Source organism: Bubalus bubalis, chromosome 3 (genome assembly GCF_019923935.1).
Source record: "Bubalus bubalis isolate 160015118507 breed Murrah chromosome 3, NDDB_SH_1, whole genome shotgun sequence".
In the NCBI taxonomy this organism is placed as follows: domain Eukaryota; kingdom Metazoa; phylum Chordata; class Mammalia; order Artiodactyla; family Bovidae; genus Bubalus; species Bubalus bubalis.
This window is the reverse complement of record NC_059159.1, coordinates 15,122,970-15,145,486: the sequence shown is the minus strand read 5'-3', so window position 1 is coordinate 15,145,486 and position 22,517 is coordinate 15,122,970. Positions and strand designations below refer to the sequence as shown.

Sequence of the window (22,517 nt, the reverse complement as noted above, 5' to 3'; positions counted from 1 at the left end):
CACTTAATGGTTTCGGCCCTGGCCAGCAGATTCCTAGGACCCACTTCCCGGCACTACCCCAGCCCCTTAGGGTGTGTGGCTGTTGAGACCCAGGAAAAGGCAGGCAGTGGTAAACCGCTCCTGCCTCCCGGCAAGCGCAGTCTCTGGACCGGAGGACTTGCTTGGGGGTCCGGCGGCAGAGGTGGCCACACGCCGGGAAGCGCTCAGAGCCAGAACCCTCCCCGCTTATTACGCGCCGGTGTGGGGACACGGAGGGGCAGGACGTCAGCCTCAGGAACCGCGGAGAGCTGGAAGGGCGGGAGGCAATGGGGCCCCTCCAAACGTCTTCCTAAACTCCAGCCCCAAAGTAGCCGGCGGGGAACCGCGCCAGCCCGCGCGCCAGCCTGCGCGCCAGCCGAGACTTGGGTGACTGACAGGAGGTGGGAATGTGGGCGGAGCCCCAAGCGCGAGCTGTGATTGGAAAAACCCACACCTCCCGGGGAGAGAGGGCGGGCAAGTCTGCGAGGGATGCGCAGAGGAGGGTGCTCAGAGCCCTGTACGTGACTGGCTAGCAGCGGAGTGAACCGGGAGCTGTTCGGATGATTGGCAGAGGGTAGACAACCCTCCGAAACTGCTTTGGCTTCGCCTATTGGCATCCAGCGAGAGTAGGCGGGATTGGTTCATCGAGGGGTGCCGTTGATTAGCTGGCGGCTGAGAGTTAGGGTGTTGGAGAGAGCTGGGGGAGGAGGGGCGGCGGGGGCAGCGACTTCCTCCTTGTTATTGGCTGGTGAAGTGAGTGAGGGGTGGCACCATGGGCCAGCGGCTGGCTAGGATTGGCGGGTGCTGGGGTGAGTGACAGACAGGGGGGCGAGCTGCGCGACCAGCGGTTTGTTTTTCGGAGCGTTCCTGAGGTGGAGAACGACGGCCGGACGGAACGACTTCGGGACTGAAGGACTGGCGGTCGGGCGGGCCGAGCGGCGCCGCAGAGGCCGGGCTGGGCCGAGCCGAGGAGCGCCGGGGATGTAGCGGGCCACCCTGCCCATGCCACAGCGCCCGGCCGCGGGCGGAGCCGGAGCCGGAGCCTGGGGAGGCGGCGGGGGCCCCGAGCGCAGCCCGCGCCCCCCGCGCGGAGCCAGGCCCGCTGCCGTCCCCGCCGCCCGGGCCCCCGGCATGCAGCTCCGGCTGCGGAGGTGACACTCGGGCCGGAGCCGCCGCCGCCGCCATCGCCACCATGGGTGAGTGTCGCCACCGCCCCGGCCTGTGCCCGCGCTGCTTCGCGTCGCCCCGCCCCGGGCTGAGGGGAGGAGGACCCTGGGCCGCCGCCTGACAGGCATGGACAGCCCGCCCGGCCGGGGCTGCGGACCGCCGGCGCCCGCCCGCCCCGCTCGCGGCTTAGCGGCTCCGCGGCCCAGGCGGGGGTTCTGGCTCCCCCGGCCTTCAAGGGCGGCCCCGGCCCGCAGAGCCCACTCGGCCGCCTCTTTCCGGGCCGCGCGACCAGCACATCCCGAGGAAGCGGCGGCGGGTCGAGGGCCGGTGCTCGGCGGAGCAACCCGCTCCGGGCCGAGCGAGCGGGACCCCGAGCCCGAGGGCGGGGGAGCGCGAGCGCAGTGTGGGGCCCGGGCTGGAGGCTGGTGCAGGCCTAGCTGCTGTTGTGTCTTTTCCTTGATTTGCTTTTTTTTCCTGCCTGTGTCATTTCCTTCCCTTTGCTCACACAGGCCGGCCTGTGAGAGTTCCCGGGGCTTGCTCTCGAGCCCTGTGCGCGCCCCAGCGCAGGGGGGAGGGCGTGCGGGGAGACAGGCTGGGAGGTGATTAAAATGGCAATCACTGTTATCAACCGCGCGGTTGAGAAATGCGAGCTGCAGGCAGATTGCTGAGGTTTAGGAATCGGCTGCCAGTGATAATACACATCCTACTTTTGGAAAAATCTCGTTGCAGTGTTTTACATCCATTAGTTTAATCTAGCAGTCTCTCTGAAATTATGTAACTTTTGAAAGAGAGAAACATTCACTACACAAAAGAATCTCTATGAAATCATTTCCTTTTTAATCGATAGTTGCAATTTCTGTTGTGAAGATGTAGTCTAAGGAACGCTTTTAATGTCTTCCACACGCAGCATTTGAACTGAATTATATTTCATGTCCTTTGTGGTAATTTAGCAGACGACTATTGGAGTAGATTAAGTAGCAATAACATGTTCGATGTACTTTGCTTCTCTTGTTGGATCAGTTATTTTGATACAGTTGTCTGCAGTGGCAAGTTTTGCAAAGTATTTGGTATTGTCCTAATTAATCAAGGGGTAAGCTTCAGTTAAGGGATCATTTGCACAGCCACTGATTCCATCTGTGAAGAGGGAACGTCAATGTTTGCTTTGCCCTATGGCAAGGTCAAGTCGTTTTTGTAGAAGGATAAGTGTTTGCTGTGTCACATTGGGCAGATAATCTTTTGTGGCCCATCTTTACACTGGCTTTGAATGAATTGCCTTGTTCTGTTCCGTGCTGCCCCTCTACAGTAAGGAATGGGTTCCTTCATTTATTGGGCTGTTTCCTTCCCATGCTTTATTTCAGAAGTGCTTGCTTTTCTGGGCAAAGTCTGTGACAGTAAGCAGAAGATGAACTCAGTGAGGCTTGGTATTTATTGAATAAATACCTCATTCAACAAATACTCATTGAGCATTTACTGTAAATGGGGCACATAATTCTTGTCCTCCCCAGGTTTCACACAATTATCTTATGCTCTGGAATTTGATGATCACACTAAATCTTTGAATTGATTTGTGAACCTACATTTGTGATCATCTTTCTAATCAGTCTTTCCTTTTTATCCTGCGGGGACAGGCTTAAATCCCAAAGGAGAGTGTGGATACTTAAGGGTGTGCAGACCTCCTATTTTTCACTTTCTTGACTGCTAAATCAGTGTCCAGATATGTTGACTACATTTCGTGCCTAATAATAAAATGAGGTCAGCCTGTTTTCACATTTCAAGAAATTTCAAAAAGTTGAAATGTGTGAGCATATGGAGAGACAATGATGGGGAGCAAAGGAACTATGTGGATAGGGTCCAGAGCCCCAAAGGAAAAAGGACCAAAAACTCAATATCTTCTCATTTGTTCCCATGTCAGTTTTTACATGAAGAAAGTGAGACAGTGAGGGGAAAATGAACTTGCCTGGTGGCTGCAGTGTATTAATCGGCAGACAGGCTGGTTTAAGAACCCCTGCCTGGCTTTCTTCACCACTCTTCCCTCATACCATTCTCACTTTCTTTTAAGTAGATGACCTTGACATGCACTTAGAACTAGTCCTGAATTCTCTTAGAACCTGACCTTCAGTTTGCTTTGTATAGGGCTCAGCAAGGGTGTATGTACAAACACACACGGAGTCTCTCTCTCAAGTACTGGTTTCCATTTTGGTGATATAAATGATGAAAAGTCAGATTCCCGGGTTAGCATGTGTTAGTTGCCTCATGTAGTCCTAAATAAGTTCAAGGGGTAATAAGGGAGAAACATAGACTTATTAATATTTTATTATACTTGTTAAACTTCAGCCCAGCGAGGAAAGGACTAAAACTAATTTGAGTCCCTGCCCTTCAGGTTCCTTGGTTAACAGTCATATTTTCCTGAGCTGTTCTAAGCCCCAGACTCAAGCTTGTTTGACAGCTTGGGTTGGTAATGAAAACAGGTCAGATTTTATACTGGCAGTTAGCCCCAGTAACTTTCTAGTGGAAATTACACTTATCCTTGTAAATAATAGGAAATACTCTTTTTGTTTGTTTTTGGCCTTTTTTTTTTTTTTTTTTTTTGGCTTTGATATTATGTGGTTATAAAAAAAATTGAAAATTGACTGGTCGTTTTTTCTTGGTCACACCAAAATTCCCTCCTGGTTTTAGTAATTATAGTGGCAAATGCTGCTAATTACACCTAAGATTAATTTGCTAGTGCTTACTTGGGCTCTATAAATGCAATCTAAAATTTGGTGAGAAGTATTACTGAAAAATATGTAACAACTTGGAAACATTACAGGAACGTGAACTGAGTGTAGGATTTAGGATGGTGTGGTTCTGGTTTGATAACTTGGTTTGAAGTCAGAATCATTGTTTCAAGGCTGTTGGAAGCTCCCAGTTACACCAATTTCAATTCAGTTTGGCTAGAGTCTGACAGCCTGTGTAGATCTAAATAGTTGGCAACTGTTTGTTAATTGAAATTGGGATCATAGTTTAATGACTCAACATGGCTATGTTACGACTAGACTTCTGATGTTTTAAAAAATTATGGTTGGCTTTAAAACTGATTTTAGGCATTTATAAAAAGTAAGTATCAGTCCAGCTGAGCATAACTTAGTGAAATACACAGGATAAGAAGCAGTTTTCTTGGTTCTGACTATCTAAGTTATCCATTTTTCCTTTGCCCCTTTTATTGAACATCTCTTCTGTGTCAGATACAGTACATGGCCCTGTATATGTATTTATTCTGTATTTAAGAAGTTATAGTTAGGTAAGGTGAACCAGAAACGTATAAACAAATAAGTGGTGTTATAGATACCTTGTCAAAACTGTAAAGATACATTGGAGGGAGAGATCAATTCTGTAGTTTTGCGATTGACATACATTATCCTATAGTCCTCAGACCTCAAAGGTTAAATTTCATTAACTTAAAATAAAATATGATGGTGATGTATGGATTCTTATGAGGAAACAATAGCTTACTTTGTAATATGTATTTTTAAATTTTAAGTCATCAACTAATATTGAAGGACTCTTATATCACAGAAACAGAAAAATAAACCCCAGAATTTGACTTTGCAATCTAGCACAGTTTTCAACCAGGGCCTTGAAGGAAAAAGGAAAAATGTTTGTTATGAATTGAGGATCAGACCTTTTTGCTTATGCTTATTATACTAGGAGATGATGTTTGCCCAGATGGACAGGATGGAGGAGAACCGTGCGGGTATGTAACATGTCATGAACAGTAAGGCAGTAAAATCAGACTCACAGACACTGAAGCACAGGATCTCCAGAGTGAGCAGTGTGATCAGATGATCTGACACAGTTGGATAGAGTAGAGAGAGCATTGTCAAGATGAAGAAATCATTTAAATGAAAACAGAGATTAAATTTGGGAGTTGTACGTATGGGAAGAAGAGTGTCTGGCATCATGCAGGACAACAGTGTTTATCCAATGACTTGTTGCTTCTGGAAACTTTTCTGGGGTTTTAGCCAAGGGAATTCATAAACGGGAGTGCCTTAAGACCCTACTTTTAGATAGAAGTAATAGCTCAGTCTGGAAGGGTGACTGACTTCCTGCTGGGGTTAATGAGCGAGGAGCGTGTTTGCCTGGCAGCCCCCATGCCTTAGGTCAGGATATCAGAAGAAAAAGTACTGGCTGCTGAATAATTACGGATAGCTATCTGCTTGAGACTGCTGACAGAGCTTCCACTTTTTAAGCCTGGATTGTAAACCCTGTTTCATAGAGCCCTTCTTTTTTTTTTTTTTCCCTATGAATATTCCTCACCTCTAGATCTTTAACCCCCTAATCTCTAGAGTTAACTTCTTCCTTTGTGCTTCTTTCTGGTAACTTTGAAGTGTGTCATACCACCCCCATCCTTCGGAAATCTTTTCAAGGTTATAGCATACTCTTACCTCTGCCTCAACTTGTTCACGTGTAAAGTTCATAAAGGAATTATTGACTTCCGCTACTTCCAATCTTCAGCTTCTCGATTCCCTGTCAAGATGTTTCTGCCTCTGTTACCCTGTTGGACCTGCCTGCCCCTGCTCTTCTGCGGTCTTAGCTTCTGTTGCGTTACTTTTGTCTGTCTGTTTGTAGTTCTCTTGAAGACGTCTGTGCTGGCACATCTTCTTCCTACTCTTCTTGTTGGCGTGAGTATTCACTCAGGATCAGTCCCTGAGCCTCTTCTCTTTTCCTCCGCTGTTCACTTGCTTTCACGTCCCTTGTCTTCCTCAGTTCATTTATAAAGCTCTCATCCATAGCTGGAACAGCTTTCTTTTTTGAAAAAATCTTTATTCTGTGAAATTATCTATATAACCCCTTGCTACTCACGTTGTAAAAAAACTTTTTTACGCATGTGTTTATGTATTCTGGTTTGTATCTTGTCTAATTCGGTCTCTTTATTTGCATAACCTTGTATGTGTGTTGTTTGTCTTTTTACGCCTAGAGTTTGAGTATCTGAAAGTATCTTTCTAGGTAGTCAGTAAATGGTTATTGTTAATGATTAATAAAAATTCTAAAATAAAATTAAGTATTAGGATAGACTGTGGCCTCCAGTCTTTTCCCATTAACCTTTTTTTCCCCATTGATGATGATAATAGCCAGCATTTTTTCAGCATTAGGTACCATGAGGAATAATTTGTAAGGTTTTTTTTTTCCCCTCTTAAGTCTCACAGCAGCTCTGTGTAATGATATACTTTTATTATGTGCATTTTACAGATGAGGAAATTGAGGTTTAGGGAGAATAAATGATTTGTCTAAGGGCTCCTTAAAACCCAAGTCTTTCTGACTCCAAGGTCCATATAACTGCTGCACTCTAAGAAAGCTATTTGTTAATTTTTTTTTTTTTTTTTAAGGAATGCATACGGTAGCACAGATAATTCAGTTAAAATCCCAATCCAGGAAGAAATGCCTGAAAGAACCACTTGATGTGCTTCCCGTCTATCCATCTCCTCAGTTTGAAGTATCAGTTTAAGAACCGGTTTGCCTCTAGAAATGTATGCAACTCTGACACAACAGCAGATTCTATAACTGTGTTTCACTGTGTCGGTTGTCCTGGATTCCAGGAGATAGAGCCAAACCATTCCTCCAGTGTGTTCTCAGCGCTGGAACTACCAAACAAGTTTATCCGTTAAGTAATGCCAGGAATTGGTTAGCTTCCTGGAAACAGAATTTGTCAACCTGATAAACCAGCTCTTATAATAGCATCATCTTATACAGAATTAGAAACAATTTCTCGAGTCATACTTGTCACAGATTTGATTTGAAAAGCATGTGTGTATCTGTGTGTGAATATACACATCCATTTTGTTTCAATATCTGAGTTGACACAAATATTCTCAGTTCTAAGGCTGGTTTCCTTGATATTGAAAATCACGTGCATTCTGCTGTTAGGACTATCAGTGGATGCTCCTCAGAAAGCACCCATCTAGTGCCATCTAGTCATAATCATAGTGATCCCAGTTTACTGTGAAGTGCGTGCATGTGTCGCTCAGTCGTATCTGACTGTTTGAGACCCCATGGACTGTAGCCCGCCAGGCTCTCCTCCAGGGGATCTTCCTGACCCACGGTTGAACGTGCGTCTCCTGCATTGGCAGGCAGATCCTTTACCATTGAGCCACCTGGGAAGCCCTCATTTACTATTATAGTTGGTCCGATAATTTTATACATATATATTTAATTATTTATGTTAAATGTAATATAAGTGCACGTGTGTATGCTAAGTTGCTTCAGTCGTGTTCGACTTTTTGCGACCCCATGGACTATAGCCACCAGGCTCCTCTGTCCATGGGATTTCCCAGGCAAGAATACTGGGGTGGGTTGCCATTTCCCTCTCCAATATAAATGAGTATATTTATATTATATGTATATAAGCCAGTCATTCTAGTTTAGGTGTTATACTCTAGTTTTAAAATCTTGGTTTGGAGGTTAAAAAACAAAAACCAAGCAAGTTCTTTTTAAGGAACCTACAGGTAAATTGTGAGAAAAAATAAAATAATTGATGGGATGTATGAGTTTTAATTTTTTAATAAGTGTCTTTGTGTAAATACCTGCTTCGTCCTCATTCGTTACCTCATTTACTTCCTTCTTTTTGTACTACAACTGTATCACTCTTACTTTTGTGTGTATTTTGAAGTGGAATTAGTAAGGAAGCTACTCTAATGGTGTTTTTCTTAGAAGTCTTGAATCTAATTTTACTTTTCTGAGCAGGCAGAGATCTCTTCATGGGTACCCTTCTCCTTCCTTCCTGCACCTCCTCAGAGGGCAAGTAGAGCACCTGAGCAGATTTGGTCCAGGACAAGGGGAGAGGCAGATGATGCCATTTACTTCCTATGCTTCATGCTGGTCTTTCCTGTACACAGGGTATTAGAATATTTTCAAGGGACAGTGATAAAGGGCAGAAGATAGGCACACTCTATGGGTGGAGTCTTGTGCTTGCTTCTTTTAAGGTGTGCCCCAAGTCTGTAAGTGACTCACTTGTCATGAAAGCAAGTATAACAACTCATTCCTCATGTTTCTTTGCAGATCAACAGACCTGTTTATTTTCAACCTCCCACTGCTATTTGAGTGGACAAGGATCTCTTGAAGGACCTGGGAGAATTTGGCAAAACGTGGAATTGGCCTGGTTTTAGGTTCTCGGTTTTGGCCAGTTGTCTTCAATGCATGAGAACTCTAGTGCTCTATGCTATTTCAAGAAAGGGGGATTAAAAGTAATACCAATAAGGCAGAGACAATGCACTGCTTGCTTGGTTAGGGAAGAAAAACAATAGAACTGCCTTTCGACTTCCCTGTGGGAAGCAGAAGGCCTGTAAACTTGTAAAGAGTTGAGAAGGGGCATTCAAAGGCTAGGCTTGTGATACCACTTCTGTTCAAAGCAGCAGCCTTGCTTGGTACCTTTTAAATATGCTCTTCTACAATACTTGAAGAATAGGTCTGTGACTGATTCTGTCTCATAATTGATTCTCCGTGAATTCATCTTTCTACTCAGTTCCCTGCTACACTGTGCTGTGTTGTTCTTCACTTCACTCCAACTTTTCATCTATTTTTCCTGGTTGAGTTTCTCTGGCACTGGAAGAATTGGTTTGTTTGAGTACCTCTCTCGCTCCCAGTGAATAGGTAGATACTGCTGCCAGAAATCTGATTGGAGAGCTGTTAGAATCTATTAAAATTCAATTTGCCGTAGTCTGATCTCAGTTATCCTCTTTTCACAGATAGAAAATTTATGTCATTTAGTTACAGGGTCTGTCATTTCACCTGGGCAAAACTCCCTGAGTATGAGTCATACAATTTGTGAAAGTACATTCTTTTGTGATCTGTTCTAAAGTGTCTTAGCCCATGTGCTCTCTTTTTTTGCAGACGAGCAGGAGGCATTGAACTCAATCATGAAGGACCTGGTGGCCCTCCAGATGAGCCGACGTCCCCGGGTGCCTGGATATGAGACCATGAAGAGCAAAGACACGGGTCACCCAAATAGGCAGGTGTGTGCAGCTGTGGCTGTTAACTAACTTTGTTGGGGATGAGTTTCAGATGGGAAATGTGTGAGAAGCCAGTGATACTCTAATACAGGTTTAAATGCTGTTGGCCCCTTCCTCTCACAGTCTGTTGAATGGTAGGTGAGTGATGTGTACCCACAGGTATGGGTCATGATCTGGAGTCCCAGTGCCTTGTGCCTCTGACCTTGTAAATAGTATTTCATTTGTGGAGAATAAGAGTAATTTCTTTGCTAATTATGGGGACAGTATTCATTGAATTTTTCCTTTACTAATCATTTGGCAAATATTTTATCCAGATGCATGATCTCTAGCTTAGAAGGTCTTTAAACAGTATATTCTCAGGAAGAATTAATTGATTTTAGTTTATTTAAATGTAATTAGGAAGGGAAATATATTTAATAAAACATCATATATTCTGAAGGTAAGAATGAGTGATTTTGTTATTATTGTTATTTACAGCTGTTTCCCCTCCTTAACTCAGGTAATTGAGAGTGCCTGTTTTATTGAGAGCTGTGTGCTTTCTTAGGAAAACAGTTTCTATTTTGTTAACATTTCAGCTTGTGCACTGTTGAGAACTTTCTTCTGTTCAGTGTTGCTGACCTCCTTGTTTCCTGGGTCCTTTGGCAGCAGAGAGGTGTGCGTGAGGGGGAGCCTTCCTTCTAGTAGGCATCAGAGGGTTGTGTTCAGTCTGTTTGATGATTTCTTCCTATGGTTCTCTTGGTTGTCAGCTGACCTTCTCTCTCCTCATATGCACCTTGTCTACCAATTCTTCAAAAGCACTGTTGGTTCCTGGAGAAAGTAGAAGGAGCTGAAACTTTTTCTGTCTGAGGTCTGCTAGATGTAACGTCCCAGAGTATTTCCTGCCTTTAGGAAAACTGGGGACCCTAAGTCCTTTTGTTTCAGTTATAGCGGAAGGAATAGTTTAGAGAGCTGCTTTTATTTTTTGTGGTTACCTTATAGAACTGGGGGAGCAACAGAATAGGGCCCATTCTTGAACTGCTTTCATACATTATTCTGATTGTGTGGGTTCTCCCTTGCTGTAACATTTCTATTCAAAGCTGCTTTTGGAAGGAGCATTTTACCAGAAGCGAATCCCCTCCCCCAGGCTTGAGCCTAATGACCTCACTTTCCTTCCTGTCTTCCTATGTGGAGTGTGCTTGCTAATGCTGCTCCAGTCAGCTGATCCTTCTCCAAATGGGACTGTTAGCGTGGATATCAGTTAGTAGGTGAAAAGGGGAAGCTTTCTTGAGTTGGAATGCCCGAAAGAACCCAGCCGAGGAGTGAAGTGGTCTGTTACTGTTTAGGAATCCTGCTTAGAGGATACTAAAGCTACTATTAGAAAATGCTGATCTTTTACTGTGCCTACTGCCGTGTTCTTGGAGTGAAGGCAGTGGTTATAGAAGTAGAAGCCTGTGAAAAAGATTGACTACTCTCAGGAAGTAATCTTAACAAGAGATACTAGCTATTTGGATCCACAGTTTACTTGAATATCATCAGACTTTTTCTGCAGCATGAAGGATATAAATTATTAACCTCAGTTTTTTTGTTTTTAAAGAAAAAGCACAACAGCAGCAGCTCAGCCCTTCTGAACAGCCCCACAGTCACAACAAGCTCATGTGCAGGGGCCAGTGAGAAAAAGAAGTTTTTGGTAAGGAATAAAATCACCATTAAAGCTGAGATGTGCTTCTAAATCTTGCAGTGCTGGAAGTGTATGGAATTCATATCCTGGACAAATTGTTTTAGTGGATTTGTAGGCAGCACTGGTTACTCATTACCTGTGTTCTGTTACCGTTTCTCACAACAATATTATTCATAAGCAGCCTGTGTCACTGCTGAACAGTAAATTTCTGTGGTGATAGAAACGTTCTATATTTGTGCTGCCCCATGTAGTAGCCACTGGCCATACGTAGCTGTTGAGCAACTGAGGAACTGAATTTAAATTTTTATTCAGTTTTAATTATTTTAAATTTGAATAGCAACATGTGGCTATTGGCTATGGTCATAGCACAACTTTATATAAGGGACTATTGATTTGTTGGGCAAGAAATTGAGTACATCCTTGGAGATGTGTACATTCATCCTCCATGGACTGGCCATGAGTTCATGGGTTTCTACACATTGTGATAAACTCATCAGTGGGAAACCTATCTAATAGTCTAATCCAGGGGCATGGGGTTCTGGGGACAATGTGAAGCTGTGGAACTATCATGGCTGTTTAGAAATTGAAGCTCAAAGTTTTATGCTAACTTTAGGTAAAAGGATAATGAAAATATCAGACTAGCTTCTGCTGTTAATAAAGTCAAGGTTGTAGAGTGGTCTCTTCTGGGAAGTATAGCAGATGTTCAGCTTCTGACCAGGAGAAATATTCTTCAGCAAAATCCTGAAAGCAGAAGGAGAAAGAACGTCTTAGTGAATGCATTTCTGAGGAAGTGTGAGATGGGGTAAGACGGGGGTGGTGAGAGCAGTTGAGGGGACAAGTGTTTACAGCCTGATATAATGAAAAGAGCCCAGCCTAAGAGTCTTGAGATGTTAATAGTTTGTTACTGTAGGACTTTACAGTTTACAAAGTGAATTCCCTTTTTAAAAATTCTTGCTTCTGTTTGCTTGGGCCTGGGATAGGAATAAACAGTTTTCTCATTACCACTTCTGCCAGAAGGTCCATGCTTAGGAGGAGAGAGGACTGAAAGATCAAAAACCTAATTTAAATGGCTAAGCGATGCCAAATTGGTCTAAGAAATGTCACACTGGGCTAAAGATTCAGGTTGCAGAGTCCTTGTTGAAAGAAACCACGTATTTTGGCCAGTAGGAAAGGTGGTTTGTGTGGGGATAGATTGGTGCTCGTAGGGGCAAGCAGCGCTTCAGAGTGAGAATGGTAGCCTCCTGGGGCTCAGGCTTGGCACAGCAAGGAATGCCACGGGAGCTGGGACTTCACTGACAGAACTGTTTGGGACTGAGGCCTGGAAGAATGGGAAAGCCTAATTTAATATCTCTGCTTGGCAAGACTTCAGACATCCTCCTCCCTGAGTAAACAAACTAGGCGATTAATTGAGAAAAGAGAATGATTTGAGAACAGCTAAGTGTTCTGAGCAGCTGTGGAAGTACAGGGGCATGACGTGCTTGGTTATCCACCTATTTGCTAGGAGTTAGTATCTGGGCGGTTTGTGTTTTCCCATTAGGTCCCTGGAAGCCTACCGCCTGGTTAGAGGTGGCTGCACATTTTTGGATCGGTGTGGCTCACCCTAGGTGTGATTGGGGCCCATAGATGGCTCTGTAGGGCATAATGTGCAGACTCTTTAGAAGTCATCACTTGCAGTGCTTTAGCAACAGGTGCTATTTCTCCAAGTTGACAGCTTAGTGTCCTGAAAGGAGCACTGGCCCAGAAGTCATTGAGTTGTTAATAGTCCATTAACGTGGAATTTTACAGTTTGGAGAGTGCTGTCAACAACGACAATTAACAACAATAACAACAATATAAGCATGTGTGTTATACTTTAAAAATTCTCACAGTGCTTATGCAAAGGTTTTAAGTACAGCCAGGAAGCAACCCAGGTCTTCTGACCCCTGGTCACAGTTTTACCATGTGTAAGTCTGATGACCTTTCTGATCCTCAGTTTTTCTGTTTACCTCTGGAAGTTGTGAGCTCATAGAATATAAAGCACTTTATACATTGGAACACAAGGTACGGGTGTAAAGCAGTAGTGACTGTGTCAGTTCTGTTCTCATGGAGCTGAAAAGGTTAAGGTTTTCTGCCTTTATTGGATTGACATTACTATCAATCAGATGGTCCTTTGCAGGCTTCTGCAGCTAACCTAGCATATGAAAATCCCAGTGAAGAAAGAAATAGAATCCTTATTACCACAGATTCCTGTTTCCCTTGAATCTTATCACAGAGGTAGGTAGAGGCTTGAACGGAGATGTTCACTAGTTGGTACTTGAGAATGAAAAAGTTGTTTTCTTCATAGCAGGCACCAGAAGGGCAGGCTCTTGGTATCAGCGCTAAAGGAGGAGAATTCTAGGAGCTGTTCTGCCAGCAGGGTCAGGGACTGAGAGGACTGTCTTTTGCTTTTACTGTGATAGACCTGACTCTTCAGGACTTCCTTTCTCTTTCAAGAGCTATTGATAAGATAGGCTGGCTAGTTTGAAAATAAAACACAATGCAGTGTACAAGTCTCACATTCTATTTCGTAAGAAGCTTCCTTTTCTGTGGTATTTAATTAAGTAGCAGTAAATAATGAATGTACCGTTTCATCATTGATTTATTCACATCCTCACTGAATGCCTTGCACAGTGCTAGGACTTCGGACTGAGAAAGAACTGGGGCAGGGAAGACGGTTGCTTTATAATCACCTCTTCCACTGATCTCTTAGGACTTCTCTGAGTCACACAAATAAAATTATTTTTGGTGCTCTTTTCTTCTCATCTATTTACTATCTTTGGCAAAATAAGGACTCCAGTGCCAAAGACGTGGGAGCCAGCAAAGGTACATAGCAATGTGGGGGAATGGGAGTGCTACAGAATCAGAGAGAGGGTGCCAGAGATACTGGCTCATGGGGGCCTTTGCCAGGTCAGAGGTTCACAGACCTTTGTTTAATAAACACTTTGATTTTTTTTTTTTTTTTTTTTGAGTTCTTGAGAATCTTCTTGGATTACATGTTCAGTTGTTGAGTTCAGACTTTGAGAAGGTCTTTTCTACTTAAGTTTGGTATTGTTGATCACTCCTGTTGCCCGTATGCTGTTCCCAGACTGTAGCCCAGCCTGGAGGCCTGCACTGCCTTCTGGCTATGGCTCTTACTCTTCCTTTTGCCACACTGGCTCTGGTGGGCCGGGGACTTGAACCTCCCTAGGCCTGAATTTTTGTACCAGTGCTTTTTTCTCAGCAGCTGTGGCATCTCTCCATTCAGTTCAACGTGAGCTTATACTCAAGCTTCTTATACAAAAGAAATATGTTATATTCCCTGTACCCTAGGAATCATGCAGTCTTATTATAAGTGAGAAACATGTGAAAAAAAAGAAACTAAGGTAGGATGTGACTGCCTAAATATATGGTACAAATTCTGAGAGGTGAAGGCGGCCAGGAAAGTGAAAGGTGGGCCAGAACTTGGGCCAGAGGAGTCACAGAGTCATTTCCGGAGAAGGTGGCACCAGAGCCAAGCAATGAAGGATGTGTAGGAGTTTAGTCAGGTAGAGAGGAGGAAATGCAGCACTCCACGGTGGGAGACTGCATCATTAAGGGCCTAGGGGAAGGGATGCATATGGCGTATTTCAGGAAATAGGCGGGCATCGAGCTGGCTGGAGAGAGGGTTCCCTTTGAGAACAAACAATGTGAGATGATTAAGTAAGCATAAGTTCCAGGGGGCTTTGAATAATAGTTAATAACTTAGACTTTATTCCATAGGTCATGGGTATCGCTGATTACTTTTTGAATAAAGAAGGGATGTAATGAAAGCAGTGGCTAAGATGATTGAGACTGTGGAGGCATGTAGAACGTACTGGAAGAGGGGAGCTGAGAAGGGCAGAGGCTGCTTCAGGAGTTCAGGAGGGGAAAGGGACTCGAGGCGAGTGAGGACTGAGAGAATGGGAAGCAGTCTCATCCGGGAGTCTCTGGAGGGGAGAGCAGGGTCTTGCCATCCGCTGAGAAAGGGAAAAGAGGGAACGAATCAAGCGGAGCTCAAAGGTTTGAGCCTGTAGCCAGTGTTATAAGTGGCACCACTGAGCAGGGGGACTAGTGAGGGAGGGTAGCTGATTCAGACACATGATTAGGTTGAGTTTGCAATTATAGCGAAAGACTGAGATTGTGTGTGCAGGTATGTGTGTGCACTGCTTTGCAGTTCTGAAATCCAAAGAGTACTGTCAACACTAAAAGGTACTTTTTAAAATTTATGTATTTTAAAATTTCCGGCAAACTCATTTGGCAGCAAAACTTGGCCTGAATGGACACAGGGCTATTTACAGTCTTTATTTATTGCACTTATTGTGAATATTCATACTTTTCAAAACAGAAACTGACTTTTGCTGTTAACAGGTAAATCTCAGTGACTGTACGGCTGTGTCCAGTACAGGGAAGGAGGCGACAGTGTTCCCCACAGCCACGTCAGGACCCTGATTGAGGGTGGCTCCTCTGACCTGGAACATGTGGCTGCCAAGGAAGAGAGTGCAGAACTCAACTTTGTCCCCAGCTATTTGTCAGAACTAGTTACAAAGCCCCAAACTAACTTCCGGAGAGGCTTAGCAGTGTAGAGGAGGGCACAAAGTGTCTGTGTGTGTTCTGCCTCTGCCGTGGGAGCGCCACCTGTTACCCTCTCCCAAGAAGGGCATCACTTAATGTACATAACACATACCACGGTCCTGAAACACTTTTGGCTCCAAGGGTTTGGCTAAAGGAAAATGGACCTGTATTATCATTTTTTGAACATGTGTATCAAGTATTCTTCTCATATCTTTCCCCAATTATTTCATTTAATTATTTTGATAATTCCACGAGACAGATTGCCACTGTTTTCACTTTGCAGATGAAGAAACTGGGTCACAGAGAGTCATGTTCAAGGTTATAATGGGGAGGTCATAGAGCCAGCGTTTGAAGCAGACAACTTGACTCGAGTGTTCCATTCCTTACGATGACTTACCTGCCTCATTTACATGGCAGATGGATGACGTTTTGCTTGAGAAGCTGGGGCTGGACATAGAGATTTGGGAATCTTCTATTTAGAGGTGACCTGATTTTTTAATTCCTACCGAGGAGAAGAAGTGAAGAGAAGGAGAGAAATCCAGAGGCCAAAAGTTCAAACCTTGAGGCACAGTCACGTGTTGAGGGGAGGGGTGGGAGAAGGCACGAGGAAGAGGAACCAGCAAAGAAGCAGAAGTGGTTAGAGTGGTGCCAGGTTCCCTGGGTTGAGCAGAGTCACAGAGGCAAGGAGGACACAGCCACCAATGCGAAATGCCTCAGAGGGACACAGAGAACGGTGGCAGGAAGGAGTCGAATCCAGAGAGCTTTAGCTGAACTTTCTTTTCTTGTCCATGGCTTGTTCTAGTCAGCCCTGACAGGGGAAACCCAGGGTTAGGAACTTGGCAGATTTGGGCACACCATGTGGTACATGGAAACCAGTCATGGGCCTGCATCCTGCTCTGGAAATGCTGTAGCCACATCAGACACAGGACTCAGAAGACTGGGCGTCTTTGTTTACCCTGCTTGCTAATCACAGGCTAGGTTAGTCTTGAGTAGGAGTGATTTGCGGTTTGAGGCAAAAGTTTAATTCCCTTTCTGACTGAATTCACATCAAATAGCATTTGGATTATGTCCCATCATGAAATAAATTTAGTTCCTTTAGTCCCACATAAGGGACGGAGGGAGTTCCTTCGTAGGTGCATCTGAATATCTTAAGTGCCCCACATATGAACCTTCAAGTCATGAGCTTTCAAAGATGCGAATGTGCCTTCCCATGTTCAGTCATGTAAGTTAGTTCACATGCCTGGCGTACCTTGTCGCGCACGTGCATCCTCTACCGGCGGCTGTGCTTTCGTGTGCTATGCAGTCCTGTGTACAGTAGTATAGTAGCTTTATTTCAAGCCCAGGATGTGCAGAAACAAGTGTAAAAGCAGCGGTGATGTAGCTGGTGCTACTGTACTTCTCAAGGTACTGTACTATAGGATTAAAAATGTTTATATTTTATGTTTTTTACATTATTTGTGTGAAAAGTAGTATAACCTACTACAGTACAGACTATATAACTGATTGTGTTAGTTGGGTAACTAGGCTAACTTTGTTGGACTTGAACAAATCAAACTTACGAATGTGCTCTTGGAACGGCACTTATTGGTATGTAGGGGACTTAACTAATAATGTTGTAGGTGAAAGGCATGGCACCCTACCTGTAGGGACAGACAGACTGCAAACTGTGGTGGAGACTTGGGGTCCTCTAGAGCTGGTGTGAAATTGGACAGTATGGGAAGCTGGAGGTGGCATGTCCGAGCGCGGCAGCATGATGCAGACACTGTGCTTTGGAAGGCCCTTCCCATGGGAACTTCAGGGGAAGGAGAAAAGGAAGACAGTGGCAAAACTGCTGTCACTCATAAAACCTTGAAGCCGCGTAACTTCCTCTGCGGTGTGGCGCATCTTTCCATCTTACACGCTCACACTCGCACACAGTCTCTCTCACCTAGAATGCAGACCAGGTGGAGCACCCTGCCTTCCCATTCCACCTTCTTCACCTCCAACCATGCACAGCCTCAGCCAGAGCCTCCCCTCCTGGTTCCCCAGCCCTCATAGCTTCCCGCGGTCACCACCCGATCTGATGCTGACTCCATTATTACTTCACCTCCTCCATGAGTTCTGAAAAGTAAGGTTTCAGAAGATCCTGTGATAGTTTCTTTCTTTCAGTGTTCCCATTGAGGCCCTGCATCTGTGAGTAAAATAAACCTCCCTTGCCTGTGTAACACTTAAGTTGTAGCCTATTTGCTGCTGCTGCTGCTAAGTTGCTTCAGTCGTGTCTGACTCTGTGTGACCCCATAGACGGCAGCCCACCAGGCTCCCCCGTCCCTGGGATTCTCCAGGCAAGAACACTGGAGTGGGTTGCCACTTCCTCCTCCAATGCATGAAAGTGAAAAGTGAAAGTGAAGTCGCTCAGTCGTGTCCGACTCTTTTCGACCCCATGGACTGCAGCCTACCAGGCTCCTCCGTCCATGGATTTTCCAGGCAAGAGTACTGGAGTGGGGTGCCATTGCCTTCTCCTTGTAGCCTATTTAGGCTTCTTTTAAAGCATTATGATCTTGAGAGAATTTATTTAACTTCACTGTAACTCAGTTTCTCCTGTAAAATAGGGATCGTAGGAGTTCCTGTTGTGAGGGTTAGTTTAATTGATGCATGTAACATACTTAGAACAAGGCGTAGTACATAGTAAATGCTCTATAAATGTCAGCTATTGTCATATTATTGGTAATGGATAAAGTGGTTCATATGTTAAATCGAAGGGTGAGTGGGCTGTATCAGGGCTGTATTTTGAAGAGCTGTCACAGTGCAGGCCTGTTACTCCAGGGAGCTTTGCTGTCCACTGTTTAGTATGTGAATTTTTGGGGAGAATCCCAGGGACGGGGGAGCCTGGTAGGCTGCCGTCTATGGGGTCACACAGAGTTGGACACGACTGAAGCGACTTAGCAGCAGCAGCTCTTTAAGCCTCCATTTCCTTGACTTTAAAATAGTGGGTTAGAGGCTGTATTCTTATATTTTAATTCAGTGACTCTCAAGGTGTGTTCTGGGTCCCCTAGCAGGTTCCCAAGAACCTTTCGGGTGTCCCTCAGGTTAAAACTATTTTCATAATAGTACTAAGATGTTCTTTGCCCTTTTCACCCTCATACTCTTAAAAAAGTACAGTAGAGTTTTCCAGAGGCTACATGATACATGTTATCCCAACAGTTTGAAAGCAGAAGCTGATCAGAGAACCCAGCTGTCTCCTATGAAGCCATGCATTAAAGAGTTTCCCACTCTCTTGCTTCACTTTTTCTTTCTTTTTTTTCCCCCCAGTATTTTGGCCGCATTTCATGGCATAGAGGATACTCCCCTGACCAGGAGTTGAACCTGTGCCTCCACAGTGAAAGTGCCAAATCCTAACCACTAGGCCACCAGGGCACTCCATCTCACTTCACTTTTTAAAAAACATACAGTTTTTAAAATGTGTTTATGTTAACACATAATGGTTTTAAATTATTTTTAGATGAATAAAATTTAAGTTTTCTTAGTTTTAATTTGTAATAAGGCAAATATCTATAGATATCATATACATAAACAAAAGCTTTTAGGGGTTTTTAGAGTGTAATTAGAGTCTTTAGAGTGTAAATTTGTAGAGTGCAAGTTAGAATCATCAGTCTAGTTCCTTTGACTGGAGAGAATTCTAGCCCTCCCATCTCCTGGAAAGGGGAAGTCCTTTGTGCACCTACCCCACCTTTCAGCTTTCTCCTTTTTCTGTCATCTTCTCTGCCTGCTCTATGTTCTTCATCTTCAGATGTCCTGAAACCCTCTTCTTTCTTCAAAGCCACAGTCTTTGGTCTGTCTCAGTATTATTTTCATTCACTGACTAGGAACTCTTTCTTACCTTTATCTCTATTGCTTGTTGGTTTCCTGACAATCTTAGTTTTCTTTTTCCCTTGTACCTGTTCTTCTGTATTATCTCTTCTCTTTTCCTGTCATTTCTAACTCCCTCAAGTTATTTGTTTGACCTTTATAGTATCTCTTCCTCCCTGATTTGTTCCTTAACCTTCTAACACCCCTTCTTTCTCTTGTTTCTGATACTTATACTCAACTCTGTGTTTTTCAGTCAATGAATTCATTTAACAAATATTGTTAAGCACAAACATTATATACCATTACGTTTGCTTGTCCCTGGAGCTACGGAATTAAGAGAGGCATGATCCCTGTTCTCCCAGAGCTTATAGGGTACCCTGATGGTCATCTAGGCTAAAACTGGGGGCAATTATAAGGTATTTGTCCAGGGTGCCACTCTACTCCCACTTAGGGCAGCCGTGATAGGATAGTGGAAATCATTGGTACCAGTGGCAACCATTTATTGCATGTCTACTGTGTATTAAGTATTTTACTTACATTTTCTTGTTTAGTTCTCATAACAACTCTGTGAGTTAAGTATTTAGCCCTATTCTGCAGATGGAAGAACTGAGTTATAGAGGATAAGTAACTTGGTTGTGGTCGTATAGCTAGAATTATCACTATGAAGAGTTCTTTTTCTTTTTAGTTATGTCAGCCGAGAAGGAATGGTATCCTGGTGGTGACATAGTGGGAGCAGCTCCAGAGCCAGTTGTGGAAATAGAGCTTGTGAACTTAGAGATGACATGTCAGAGCAGATCTCCTGAGCTGGGCAACCCTGAGGGTTCTTGTCCCAAGACCTTTGTTGCCCCAGAGGTTAGAACTCAGTGACAGGAGTGCCTGTCAGGGCAGAGAAGCTCCAACGGGAGCCTTCAGGGATGCTGCCTAATGTTGCTGAAGGGCTGCCGGAGGCTACCTGGGTGGGGCAGGAGTGACACAGGCCAGAAAACCCGCTAACCTGTCTATCCTTTCTTTGGCAGAGTGACGTCAGAATCAAGTTTGAGCACAACGGGGAAAGGCGGTAAGTCTGCCTTCCGATGAGTGGCTGTGTCAGCTGTGCCCCATTTCTCAGAAAGCGTGCAGCTTGTGGGAGCCATCTCCCTGGAGTGATTCGTGTGGGGTCCCTGGCTGGGTAATGGGGTTGACGGGGCATAAAGGGGAATGTTGCATGCTTGGTTTGGCATATTGACTGAACCTTGTTTCTGGTCTTAAAGCATCAACTGCTAATGTTTTACCCTTCTGCTCTTATTCTGCTGCTGTGAGGTCCACCATTGTGCTGGGGGAGGAAGTCAGGGCTCCAGCTCCACTGAGTCATAGCTTCCAGACATGCTGACCCTGTGCCAGCTGTGGGCATCAGAGGGAGAGGAGGCTTCTCCTGTGACGTGCTGCCATTCCTGTCCTGAAAGAGTGTCCCTGGTTTTGTCCACATCAGGGGTCATGTTGGGTGAATTGGAAGTTTCTTTAAAACGTCTGTAGGTCATGGGAAGCTGCGTTAAGTCCCTCAATTGTGAAAGATTTCAGCTCATTTGAGGACATAGAGAGAATTCTCAGTCTGCATTCTGTATCTTACCTTGGGGAAGTGAAAGTACTGTTACAAACCCTTGTATCCTTTTCCCATTGTCAATGTTAAGGTTTTTGTAGGAAGTCAAGATAGAAGTTCTCAGTGGAGAAAAATATGACTTCATTTAATTTCCAAGTTATTTTAAGGAAAATCTTTAAGAAAGCATATAGAACTCTGGTCAGGGGATATTTGGGACACTTTGTATACATGTATGTAGCATGTATATGCACAAGCATGCTTTTCAGTATCTGTTTCTTGCTCTTTGCCTTTCTCCCTCACTGATAACTGCCCTGCCCTTTTTCCTTTACTGTGAACATCTGGAGGGCAAAGAGCACACCTATGAGGGTAAGACCCTCCTATTTTACCAGTCACCAGAGGACCTCGCATATGTCCTCAGTCTCTTCAGTCGTGTCCAGCTCTTTGTGGCCCTATGGATTATAGCCTGCCAGGCTCTTCTGTCCATGGGATTCTCCAGGCAAGAATACTGGAGTGGGTTGCCATTTCCTTCTCCAAGGGATCTTCCCGACCTAGAGATCGAACCCACATCTATTTTGGCTCCTGCATTGCAGGCAGGCTCTTTACTGCTGAGCCACTGGGGAAGCCCCCAGAGGACCTTAAGTGCCTTCAAAGGTTTTTGTCCTGAAAGTTCTCTGCTGCTGGCATCTTTCAGCCCACTCTCAAACTAGCTCTGGAGCCCTGGAGATCTGTGGCTCTGCTTTTCCTTAAAAAGATACATTCAGAAGCCTGCAAGTTGGTCAGAGGTGGAAACATTGTGCAAAGGGCTGTCTGCAGAGCCAGAGCCTGCCTGCTGCCGCTAGGTAAATTCTAGGGCTGTTCCAGGCTGGGAGGGAAGAAGGTTTTCTGAGCTCTGTCCCCAGCTGTTCGTTCTAGGACCTGCCAGTAGCACGGAAGTTAAATTGTCACTTCATTGTTGCTGCTTTTCACACTTCTGACCAGACTGGATTTTGGAGGGATTGCCAAACTCAGAGCAGCTGAGAGTTTTCAGAAGTAGATACGAAATCAAAGGCTGGATTGTGTTGGAGCCTAATTACGCAGTTACGCTCTCCTGAATTCCTGTTCCCTAAGTGGTATATAGTTACAGTGAGCGGACTTACACTGAGAAAGTGTGTGTGTTTAGTTTCAGAGATGCTGCCAGATCAAAACCACAAATATTTAAGGTGGTCAGGCAGGAATGGCCTTTTGAAGCCCTGAGCAGCAGTGTTGGTATCAAGATTTTGAGAACTGCATGCTCTTTTTATGGAGCTGTTTTCTGGAGCCGTGGTGTTTCACTGTTCGTGTACTGTGTGTGGAATTGAGGACTTTATAAAGTCTGTGTGGCGAAGCCATGTTCAAGCTGCTCTGTGCCAGACAGCTCTGGTTTCATGTATTTCATATCTTAAAGATTTGGTTGAAAATATTTCTGTGGGCTTTCTTTACTTTTTACAGGACTAGGAACAGTATCTATTTAAATGTTGTAGGTTCTTATAGACTTAGAATTTACAGAAGAGGAAAGAAAGAAGTAGTGACTTTTCCCCTTCGTCATTGCCAGATATCCATTTTGGTGGGCTGAGTTTCCCTTTGCTTTGGATGGGTGGGCATCAGACTCTGAACTTTCCTCCCTCTTAGCCTCAGGAGGGCAGAAGAGGACTCTAGACTAAGATCTCCCTCCTTGGAAATGATA

General features: G+C 44.5%; 1 protein-coding gene across 4 annotated transcripts in view; it reads left to right on the top strand.

Moving 5' to 3' along the window:
• The first annotated feature begins 827 nt into the window (after positions 1-827).
• Positions 828-22,517, top strand: part of MAP3K3 (mitogen-activated protein kinase kinase kinase 3) — a 62,283-nt gene continuing 40,593 nt past the window's right edge. The window contains exons 1-4 of one of the 4 annotated variants that reach the window (XM_025279846.3): positions 828-1,214; positions 9,052-9,173; positions 10,744-10,836; positions 20,256-20,296. In XM_025279846.3, coding sequence (XP_025135631.1) covers positions 1,211-1,214; positions 9,052-9,173; positions 10,744-10,836; positions 20,256-20,296 — 260 coding nt within the window. In that variant the 5' untranslated portion in view covers positions 828-1,210. The remainder of the gene's footprint in view (positions 1,215-9,051; positions 9,174-10,743; positions 10,837-20,255; positions 20,297-22,517) is intronic. The other 3 variants (XM_025279845.3, XM_025279848.3, XM_025279847.3) reach the window with 3 other exon arrangements.